This window comes from Cyprinus carpio, chromosome A4 (assembly GCF_018340385.1).
Source record: "Cyprinus carpio isolate SPL01 chromosome A4, ASM1834038v1, whole genome shotgun sequence".
Lineage (NCBI taxonomy): Eukaryota > Metazoa > Chordata > Actinopteri > Cypriniformes > Cyprinidae > Cyprinus > Cyprinus carpio.
In genome coordinates, this window is record NC_056575.1 from 24,688,125 (window position 1) to 24,699,951 (window position 11,827).

At 34.1% G+C, this 11,827-nt stretch overlaps 2 protein-coding genes and 1 pseudogene across 3 annotated transcripts; 2 read left to right on the forward strand and 1 right to left on the reverse strand.

The window, feature by feature from the left end:
- The first annotated feature begins 1,426 nt into the window (after positions 1-1,426).
- On the forward strand, positions 1,427-2,291 carry LOC109069304 (phenylserine dehydratase-like). The gene is made up of 2 exons (XM_042744812.1): positions 1,427-1,825; positions 1,917-2,291. The coding sequence occupies exons 1-2, from the start codon at positions 1,744-1,746 to the stop codon at positions 2,153-2,155; spliced, it is 321 nt and encodes a 106-aa protein (XP_042600746.1). The 5' UTR covers positions 1,427-1,743; the 3' UTR covers positions 2,156-2,291.
- Positions 2,292-3,867: 1,576 nt separating this feature from the next.
- On the reverse strand, positions 3,868-5,164 carry LOC109069374 (EKC/KEOPS complex subunit TPRKB). Of its 2 annotated transcripts, XM_019086024.2 has the most exons (5): positions 5,072-5,164; positions 4,891-4,988; positions 4,382-4,504; positions 4,117-4,293; positions 3,868-4,034 (listed from the first exon to the last, which is right to left on the reverse strand). In XM_019086024.2, the coding sequence occupies exons 2-5, from the start codon at positions 4,936-4,938 to the stop codon at positions 3,948-3,950; spliced, it is 435 nt and encodes a 144-aa protein (XP_018941569.1). In that variant the 5' UTR covers positions 4,939-4,988; positions 5,072-5,164; the 3' UTR covers positions 3,868-3,947. The 2 variants fall into 2 exon arrangements, with proteins under 2 accessions (XP_018941569.1, XP_018941559.1); XM_019086014.2 differs by having other exon boundaries at positions 4,891-5,130.
- A 2,680-nt stretch (positions 5,165-7,844) lies between these two features.
- Positions 7,845-11,360, forward strand: LOC109069232 (annotated as a pseudogene).
- Positions 11,361-11,827: the final 467 nt, after the last annotated feature.

Here is an 11,827-nt window from a genome sequence, read left to right on the forward strand (position 1 = left end):
TCCTGATCTTATCGCTGGACATCCCAGGTTAAATACACGTCTGGGACAGTTCACCCAAAGCATGAAAACTGTCATTATTTACTCACCCTCATCTCGTTCCAATCCTGCATGACTTTTTCTCTTTAGTTGAACACAACAGGAGATATTTTGAAGAATGCGATTTCACTCATATAATGAATGTCAACACACAAAAAAAGCACTTTAAAGATTCAAAAATATCCAGGTTTTGTCAGTTGGAATGAAACACAAATTGTATGAAAGAGCTGTGCCTAAAATCTGCTTTTGTGTTGCAAAAACATAGTTTTGAATATCATGAAGGTTGGTAAATGGTGATAGAATTTTCATGGTGGGTGAAATATTCCTTTGAAATGGACTCACCAACACAGTCTGTGTCTCCATAAAAAGTACAAAAGCTGTCACTGGGGCTGCACGTTTTTAAAAGGTACACTTTTCCACCTTATTTATCCCTAAAGGATGCATATTAGTACCTTAAAGGTACACATTGCCTTTTGAAAGGGTAATACTGCCCCCAGTGGCAATGCATTAACATATGCACCAAAAAAGGAATGCATTATAATTGGTTGACTCATACCACTGTCTTTTAAAATGGTAGCTTAGGTTTTGAGATGCTGAAGGTTGTACCCTATCCAGATGTTGTGGTTGCTTGCTGTGGTGGAGGGGGGTTACTTGCTGGTGTGGCAGCTGCCATCAGAATGTCTGGCTGTGAGAACACAATATGGAGTGGAACCAGATGGATGTCTGGTAGTCTTGAGTAATGCTTAAGAAATTATGTCATTTCTGCATGAAAATGATCTTATTTAAAAAAGTAATCACACTTTACAGTAAGGTCTCATTTGTTAACAGTTGTCAAAAATGAGTAATATATTTCTTAAAACATTAATCTTTTTCAATGTTTGTTATTAAAATAAATAGTTCATTATTTATTCATGTTATTTGAAAAATACAAATTTGATTTAACAAATGTAAATGCTAAAATTACTAACAACTAACAATGAACAATATTTTAACGGCATTTAGTATAATCTTAGTTAACATAAACTAATGTAGTTAACTAAAAAATGGATCTCTCTTGTAAGGTGTTACCGAAACGGTTAACACCGAACCTTCAAGCAATCATATTAAGGGAATTAAGAAAATCATAATTAAACTTTCACCACACTTCACTGTCTTGCGATTTGTGCCAGGAACAAAATACCTAATGGGAGATAATGAGTTTGACAAAGCTAATATAATTGCATCACAAAAGATTGTAGCCAAAATGTACTTGTTTGAACCATGCAGTTATTTTGTGTAAAGTGTCACTCCCTTAATTATGATGTCAGAATCTGATCAAATCATAATTTGTAAGATGTAATTTCAGTGCATGACTGGGCTGAACAGAAAGTGCAGACAAATCATTTTAGCTAAAATTAGATTGTGAAAACACATTTTAACTCAGCCTCATGTTGTCCAAAAAAACAAATCAGACTTTACTTAATGTTAAAAACACAAATGAAGATATTTGTAATATTTTCTCACCATTTTTGTCCATCTATCAAAAGGTATATAGGTAATCAATGTGAACTAACTCATTGATGAAGAATGAGGGTTTGATTTTCTAACAGAAAAACATTTAAAAATGTAATTAAAATTAAGGCTAAGCTCAGTCTCCTATTAATTGACTTGAACACTTTTGTGCACATAAAGTTAAATACTCCCTCTTGATTTTCAACAGCATGTACAATGTACAAGAGCTTCATTGAGAAGAAGCCTGTTGGTATGGATGCTAAAAGCATTGCTTCAGGGCTAGCGCCACCATTTGCAGGTTTGAATTCTATCTTGAATAAAACTGGAAGTGTTCATTATAGCTTTGTTATTTAAGAGTCAGGATTTTAATTTGTGCTATTCACCCTCAGGTACTTTGTCGTATGAGCTGTGTCAGAAGTATGTTGAGAACATTGTGCTGGTGTCCGACGAGGAGATCAAATCTGCATTTTCCCAACTTTATAAGGCTGGTCTCACTGAACCTTCAGGAACTGCAGCGTTCTCTGCTGTCACGGATGACAAAATACCAGATATCAATGGCAAGGATCTGGTGGTCATCCTCAGTGGAGGAAACATTGGCAAAGATGAGCTTAGAAACTTTCCTGACTAAGTTAAAGGGTTAGTTTATTTAAATAACATATTTTACATATGAAAATACTCTGAATAAAGTTATGAAATACCTCCACATTAAAATATACCTCCAACGCTTAAAATATTCCAAGTGTTACTCGTCGTAATTGCATTTTAACTAGTAGCAATTCAGTTAGAGAACTCTCTTAATATTTTTACTAGTAAGAATTCCTATTAAAGAGCTCTCTAATTCAATTCTTACTAGTAACAATTCCAATTAGAGCTCTACAAGTGAATTTTTACTAGTCACATGTCTCCATATGTCTTCCATTTATTTTTTATTGAATTTTTACTCGTAAGAATTACAATTAGAGAGCTCTACAGCTGAATTCTTACTAGTAACAGTTCCAATTAGAGAGCTCTCTAAATACATTTTTACTAGTAATAATTTCAATTAGGGAGCACTCTAAATCCATTTTTACTAGTAATAATTCCAATTAGAGAGCTCTTTAATTGAATTCTTACTAGTAAAAATGTAATTACAGAGCTCTATAATTAAATTTTTACTAGTACAAAAAAAAAAAAAAAAAAAAAAGGCAACAAAACCCCCATAAAAGATATGTTTAATTTCAGATCTCTGTAATGGAATTAAAGAGCTCTCTAATTCAGTTCTTACTAGTAAAATTAGATTAGACAGCTCTCTAATTCAATGGTTACTAGTAAAATTAGATTAGAGAGCTCTATAATCATAATTGTTACTAGTAGAACTGAATAAGAGAGCTCTCTAATTCAGTTCATAATAGTAAGAATGCAATTGCAGAGCTCTCTAATTAAATAAGAGAGCTCTCTTATTGTAATTAGAACTAGTAAAAATAGATTTATAGAGCTCTCTAATTGCCATTGTTACTAGTAAAAATGCAATTATGACGAGTAACACTTGGAATATTTTTTAAGCTAAAACGGCTTGCCATATCCACATCTCTACTGCTTTATCTGCACCAAACAACCGAAAACTCTAATATGCAGATTGTGTTGTTTGTTCTCTAAACTCACAGGTGACTAACATATTAATATAAACAATTATAGATTATAGATTCTAAACTGTGCTGTACAGAAACTTGTTTTAATTATACAAATTTTGAGCATACTTAAGAGGACACATTGATTTCTTTTTAACATTCATAACATTAATATTGACTACAGTTTTTTGTTGCATATTTTTAGAGTTATGATCTGGATGATTTTGCAATAAATTTTTTCATGTCTCATTCACTTATTCATGTCTTGCTGGTATACTTTTTGGTATTAATTAACCTTGGCACGTTAGGTAAGAAGTCATTAAGCCATTTTTATTATTTATAACTAACTAAAAACTATCCAGTCTCTATTAGAAAAATGTTGACCAGTTTTTTGTTGCATATTTTTCATAGCTATATATCTATATGATATATTATATATATATATATATTGTCTGCTGGTATATATATATATATATATAATATATATTTTAAATATAATATAAGAAAAACTATCCATTAGAAATATAATTTTATTTTATTTTTTTCTCAGACAACTTTTAGATATATGTTATGATGTCCCCCTTGAAAATTTGGCCCTAATTGAAAACTGTATATATGAAAACACTGTATATTTTAAAATGGCTTACTCACATCTGCATTAACGAATGTTAACAATGTGTCACAAGATGCAATTTTTTTCATAAAAAAGTTTGATATATACATTTTTTTTTTGCACATTTTCCACTACAGAAGATCTGAAATATATACAGTGTTGGTTTATTTAAAATATAAATATATCAACGATTAGATTAGTTATGCAACATCTTTAGTGGCCATCCTGCAAACAACAGCGTCCAAAAGACTGCCACACTTTTCCTCCTGTGGTGCGACTTTGTAGAGCTGTAATGAGAGACACAGATGTACTTTAAACATGTGCAAAAAAACTAAAACAAAACCAAAGATTCCACCAGAGGAGACATACCTTTTTAATCTTGGCAACATCAGTCAAATCCGACACTCGATCGACGGCCATCTGTTGTCCATCCACCTTTCCGATGATGTCTTCGATGTTGAGGGTCTCGTCTTTATTGTGTATCAACACAATATGAACTGCACTGTCACTGTCTGAGATCCCAAACCTTTTGAATGCTTCCGATATCTGCCAAACATTAAACTCTGTTTAAACTGCACACCGTAAACAAATAAAGTTAGTGTCAGCTGTGTACATGTACTGAAATATCACTCACATTGTTTGTGGGTGAAAGATTAAAAATGATTTCCGAGTAAAGGCTCCGTGTTTTCATTTTCCCATTTTTATGTAGGTGAACTGCTTTATTTGCTGCCACCAGGATCTGGAACGCATCCACAACCTTTACAGAAAACATGAAAATAGTAAATATATGGCAAATATATCACAATGCAGCTTTACCAACACAGGAATAAATTACATTTGAAAATATATTTAAAAAGAAACATGTAATGCAATAATATTTCACAATATTAATGTTTGTACTGTACGTTGCATACTATAAATGCAGCCTTGGTGAGCATAAGAGACTTCTTTCAAAAACATTTAAAAACGTATTCCGAACTTGTGACAGGTAACGTTAGTGTGTGTATGCAAATGTTCAAAAACAGTATTGCACCATCCAAAACAGGGTATTACCATGGTACTTTCAGTTAAGGATACCATAGTGAATTTCTGTATAGAATTTATATAATCACTAACGTTAATGAGTTTGTTACGTGCTCTTACCATTGATGGATTGATTAAGGCTCCTTTTATTTCTCCATTCACTGCCATTTTTCTCAACTCCGTCGCATTTTTTACATCTTTGAAGAGCAGCTGAGTCACTGTGTATTCAGGAAACAGTTCTAAGTCTTGCGTAAGATGCATTATTAATAGTTTAATGTCTTCTGTACAACACTAAATTTACCTAGACAGCATGCGGTGCCCAGTGTAGCCACACACGGAACAATAATAATGTAACACCGTCATTGCTGATGGGAATGTTCCGATTTAGCACATTTCAGACGATGTAATTGTGTAGGTTATTTTAAATGTATTGCAAAACCCTACATTAAATAATACACAGTCAAGTTTTATTTTATAAAGCATTTGACAACTACAGAAGAAAAAAAAAAAAAAAAACAAACAAAAAAAAAAAAAAAAAAAACACCGACCCAGTTGTCGGGAATGGGCGGGGCTTATAGCTCAGAAGTTGTTTCTAATTGGTCGAATAGCTATGATCGACGTATATAATAATACTTGTATTTTAACTCTTTATTGTGTATTTTTAATTCAGTGTTATGTTTTTCGGTGTCACTACGCAGATGATAAGTTTAGTAAATGAATTCATATACTTCAAAGGTAGAACGTAGATTACATGTGCATATCGCTTCAGTTACTTCCTGTTACCTTTTTATTATTATTATTATTTATTATTTTTTTTTTTTTTTTATTTTCAGATTTATATTGAGATTGCAGAGGCGGATTTGTGTGCCAGTCACTAATCTTTATACATGATGTATTTAAACAATTATTCTTACTAGAGAAGAAGTTATTATGATTTTTTTTTTAAATAAAGAATTTAATAAGGAACATATCATAGTATAGAATAGGTGATGTACATATTTAAATATGACTACTTTATTACTTACAACAGATTTATTATTTTTTCATAATCCGTGACAACATCGGAATGGAACTGATTAATCACGCTTCCGGTTTCGACACGGACTTTAGTATGTGACGCACCAGTAAGCTGTCAAAAATCAAAACTTAAAAAATGCAATTTTTGCATACATTTGTCCATTTTTGACACTCTGGAGGAAGATCGATTACAAGGAATGAATGCTTCGCATACACCCTCAACCATCCTTATATATCATTAATTTCCACAAGTGTATTATCAAAAATCGCGTGTTTTTTGGTTTGTGTTTGATTGAGTAAGGATGGATAAATTTGAGGTTCATGTTTTCATAGCTCTGTGCAGCATTAACTTTCTCATATCCTGCCTTCTGTTCTCCAAAATCACACGGGAACAGAGAGATCCGTACATGGATGAGATATTTCATGTCCCTCAAGCCCAGAAGTACTGTGAGGGGAAGTTTAATGAGGTATGATTGGTAATAATTGTTGCATTTCTCAGCCCAGAAGTACTGTGAGGGGAAGTTTAATGAGGTATGATTGGTAATAACAGTGGGTCCTATGATCACCACTCTCCCGGGTTGTATCTGGCAATCATTAATGATCAGCCGGTGGTGTGGCTGGCGGATCTGAGGGCAGTGGTGTCCTGCTCTGATCACCATGCTGAGATTCCGGATCTTGTACAGGGGAATCTCTACATAATCTATCTGATCATCTGCGATGCACATGAAAGATAAGGTGCCTTATTTTATTCCTTTAAGTGTATTAAAGTTTCAACGGGGATTCTTGATTAGGGTACATATCTTGTGGCTCTTTTTTAAATATTGCCAAATACCTGAAATAATTCAACATGATCTGATCTCTTCAAGTGTGTATAGTGTGTAACGGTGTGTTGGTTTCATATTGTCTGTAATGTTAATGGCTTTTTTATTTTCTTTTTTTAAATATATGTAAAAACAGGGTGATGTGTATATAAAATATTAATACTAAAGATGTATAAAACTCTCAACATAAAAACCGAAACTAAATATAAACGTTATTGGGAAACTCAGTTGTTTTCTAAAATTATTGGTATCACGGTAATAACAGCAGATTTTATTACATTTCTAATATATATAATATAATATTATATAATATAATATAAATATAATAACTATATATAATATATATATATATATATATAATATATATATATATATATATATATATTATATATTATAAATATATATATATATAAGATATCTATGATTTATCTTTTGTATCACACTAGTGGGCATGGGACAAAATTTATATAAATATAATAATTTAATATTTAGCTACATTTAATTTAATTTAATTTATTATTATAATAATTTTGTTTATTTTTCCATTATCCTGAAGGAAACTGTAAAACTGGTACTTGCACATTGAAAACTCAACAACTGTTGCTGGTTGCTAAGGTGTGATGTTATATATAAAAATATTATAAACCATAACCAAATCAGTTGTTACAATTAGTTATAAACATATATAAACATTATAGTTTATTATATATTAATTATTGAGGGGGCAAGCTAAAAAAAATATAAATAAATACCCTTTGATACACTCTTAAAAATATTACATTTGGTACCTAAAATTTATTAAATAATGAATTTATTTGCTATTCTTCTCTTTAAAATTACCCTACAATGCAGAATTTTCAATAAATTGAATAGTATTTTAATTAATAGTAAAAATGCACAGTAAACTAGATTGTGTCCTTATTCAAAGAAAGTGACTAATACTTGCACATTTTAAACAAGTGTTGTTAAGTGGTTGCTAAGATGTGATGTGCTTTTCATTAGCCTGTCTATTTTTAGCCTGTTTTACAGTCTACCAGGTGAAAACTGTAAATTTTACAGTAAAAAAGTACAGTAAAATTAAAAAGTCTAGTTTAAAAAAAGGCACCTAGCAGCCACCCAGAACAACTAAGCAATCGCATAGCCTTGAAATTAAGCCCAAAAATCAAACTGTAAAGTGTAACACTATGGTGTTATATTTCATTCTCTCTCTCTAGTCCCGTTCTGCCACTTCGTCGAATGCTCTCTGCCCTGGTTCTGTCCACGTTCCCAGTGCTGTACTTCTTCACGTTCCTGTATTACACTGATGCTGGCTCCACATTCTTCACCCTCTTCATGTACCTCATGGCTCTGTATGGAAGCCACAAAGCGGCGGCGCTTCTCGGCGTCTGTGCCGTCCTCTTCCGCCAGACCAACATCATCTGGGTGGCGTTCTGTGCTGGCACCGTTGTGGCTCAAAAAATGGACGAGAGCTGGCGGACTGAACAGTCACAGAAGCGAGATGAAAAGTCACCCTCTCAGGTCCCTCTAACCATCAATGGGGCAATGAGAGTGATGCGTTCCTGTTGGAATTCCTCAAAACGCCCCAGCAATATATAAAGGCTGTAGTCTTGTCAACATGGCCATATATTGCTGCAGCTGTTCTTTTTGCGGTTTTCGTTGTGTTGAACAATGGAATTGTGGTTGGAGATCGTAGCAGTCACGAAGCATGTCTGAACTTTCCTCAGATTTTCTACTTCCTGTCATTTACTCTTATATTTTCTCTTCCTACCTCACTGAGTTACCAAAAGGGAGTCAGGTTTCTACAATCTTTAGAAAGCAGCCCTTATTCATGCTGTACTGATGACATTCTTCCTGGTTTTGGTCTGGAAATTCACATTTGTTCACAAATACCTGCTTGCGGACAAACAGACACTTTCCATTTTAACGTCTGGAAAAGGATTTTCCAGAGACATGAGCTTGTCCGTTTCCTTTTAGTCCCTGGATATGCGTTTGCAGCATGGAACTTCCTAGATACTTTGAGGTCCAAGTCATTGTTCTGGATTCTGGTTTTCTCCGCGTGTTTGGTGGCGGCCACTGTTCGCGCAGAAGCAGAAACTCCTGGAGTTCCGATATTTTATCCTTCCGTATCTGTTTATATCGCATTCACATCCCTGTACCGTCTTTACCCAGACTGCTGCTTGAGTTTGGTCTCTACACCGCAGTTAATGCAGCCACAGTTTATATATTCATCTATAAAACATTTTTCAGTGGCCTGTGCGTTTGGTCAGTAATGCCCATGTGTCACGATTTCCACAGTGGGATCCTATGATCACCACTCTTCCCGGATTGTATCTGGCATCAGTGGGTCTGATCAGCCGGTGGTGTGGCTGGCGGATCTGAAGGGCAGTGTGGTCTGCTCTACTGCCATGCTGAGATTCATCAATCTGCTCTTCAATAGTGGGAATCTCTACATAATCTATCTGATCATCTCCAGACTGCACATGAAAGTTAAGGTATCTTATTTTATTTTATTAAGTTTATTAAAGTTTAATGGGGATTTTTTCACAAATTTCCTTGATTTTAAACCTCTTCATAATAAATTATTATTGAGGGAATGCATGGTTAGGTGGCAAGCAAATTTATAATTATTATGTTATCTTTTGTATCACACTAGTGGGCATGAGACAAAAAAATTTAAAAATATAATAGTTTAATATTTAGCTACATTTAATTTAATTTAATTTATTATTGTAATAATTTTATTTGTTTATTTTTCCATTATCTGAAGAAACTGTAACTGGTACTTGCACATTGAAAACTCACAACTGTTGCTGGTTGCTAAAGTGTGATGTTTTATAAAAAAAAATTATAAACCATAACCAAATCAGTTGTTACAATTATAGTTTTATAATTATAGTTTATTAAATATTTATTATCGAGGGGGCAAGCAAAAAATATAAATAAATTCCCTTTGATACACTCTTAAAGATATTACATTTGGTACCTAAAATTAATTAAATAATGAATTAATTTGCTATTCTTCTCTCTAAAATTACCCTACAATGCAGAATTTTCAATAAATTGAATAGTATTTTAATTAATAGTAAAAATGCACAGTAACTAGATTGTGTCCTTATTCAAAGAAAGTGACTAATACTTGCACATTTTAAACAAGTGTTGTTAAGTGGTTGCTAAGATGTGATGTGCTTTTCATTAGCCTGTCTATTTTTAGCCTGTTTTACAGTCTACCAGGTGAAAACTGTAAATTTTACAGTAAAAAAGTACAGTAAAATTAAAAAGTCTAGTTTAAAAAAAGGCACCTAGCAGCCACCCAGAACAACTAAGCAATCGCATAGCCTTGAAATTAAGCCCAAAATCAACTGTAAAGTGTAACACTATGGTGTTATATTTCATTCTCTCTCTCTAGTCCCGTTCTGCCACTCGTCGAATGCTCTCTGCCCTGGTTCTGTCCACGTTCCCAGTGCTGTACTTCTTCACGTTCCTGTATTACACTGATGCTGGCTCCACATTCTTCACCCTCTTCATGTACCTCATGGCTCTGTATGGAAGCCACAAAGCGGCGGCGCTTCTCGGCGTCTGTTCCGTCCTCTTCCGCCAGACCAACATCATCTGGGTGGCGTTCTGTGCTGGCACCGTTGTGGCTCAAAAAATGGACGAGAGCTGGCGGACTGAACAGTCAAAGAAGCGAGATGAAAAGTCACCCTCTCAGGTCCCTCTAACCATCAATGGGGCAATGAGAGTGATGCGTTTCCTGTTGGAATTCCTCAAAACGCCCAACAATATAAAAGCTGTAGTCTTGTCAACATGGCCATATATTGCTGCAGCTGTTCTTTTTGCGGTTTTCGTTGTGTTGAACAATGGAATTGTGGTTGGAGATCGTAGCAGTCACGAAGCATGTCTGAACTTTCCTCAGATTTTCTACTTCCTGTCATTTACTCTTATATTTTCTCTTCCTACCTCACTGAGTTACCAAAAGGGAGTCAGGTTTCTACAATCTTTAAGAAAGCAGCCCTTATTTAATGCTGTACTGATGATGTTCTTACTGGTTTTGGTCTGGAAATTCACATTTGTTCACAAATACCTGCTTGCGGACAACAGACACTTTCCATTTTACGTCTGGAAAAGGATTTTCCAGAGACATGAGCTTGTCCGTTTCCTTTTAGTCCCTGGATATGCGTTTGCAGCATGGAACTTCCTAGATACTTTGAGGTCCAAGTCATTGTTCTGGATTCTGGTTTTCTCCGCGTGTTTGGTGGCGGCCACTGTTCCGCAGAAACTCCTGGAGTTCCGATATTTTATCCTTCCGTATCTGTTATATCGCGTCCACATCCCTGTACCGTCTTTACCCAGACTGCTGCTTGAGTTTGGCCTCTACACTGCAGTTAATGCAGCCACAGTTTATATATTCATCTATAAAACATTTCAGTGGCCTGACAGTACGGCTGCACAGAGATTCATGTGGTGACTTGACATAAATAATAAATTGAATTGCTGAATAAATTTCTTACACTTAAAGGAGATTTAATTTATTTGTCATTATTTTCATGTGAGTTGAGTATTGATTTAGGCTGATTATATTACTGACTGTTGTTCATTGTGTCATGTTGTGCTTTCCCTTTGCTTATTGTCTTTGTTTTTACTTTGGTAAACATTTGAATGTAAATTTCTCATTGTAATTAGTTTGTGTCAGTTGTATCAGTTACTTTCCTCTCATTATTTCTTTGTGATAGTAAATTTGTTTTGATATACAAACATGACTGGATACATTCATTATCTTCATAATGTCAAGTGTTTAATAAGAATTTATGGTTTCCCATAACAGTGTAGATTCAGTAAAACTAAATATGGTCATTGTCTTCATGTTCACCTGAAAACTACAGAAGTGGTAAAGCTGGATTGAAAGACAACAAGAATGATGAAATTAATATACAAACCAGAAGAGTTTCATACTTTGACTGCATTTCAAGACCTTCTGATATGCAAAGAAATCAAAACTCTTTGTTTCCTTTTCTTTGAAATAAAAAATTAACATGCAGGCCTAGTTCAAACATTTGTGATGGGAGACAAACAAGTTAGAACTTAAGTTCCTCATAAGGTTGTCACTATAACCTATGAGTTGAACACAACTGTAACTTAAACTTGGAAAGGGGAAGGTGGAAGACAAGACAATTGTCACATATCCCTTTGTTCATGGATCTGCTAAAATCAGATGAAGTGGC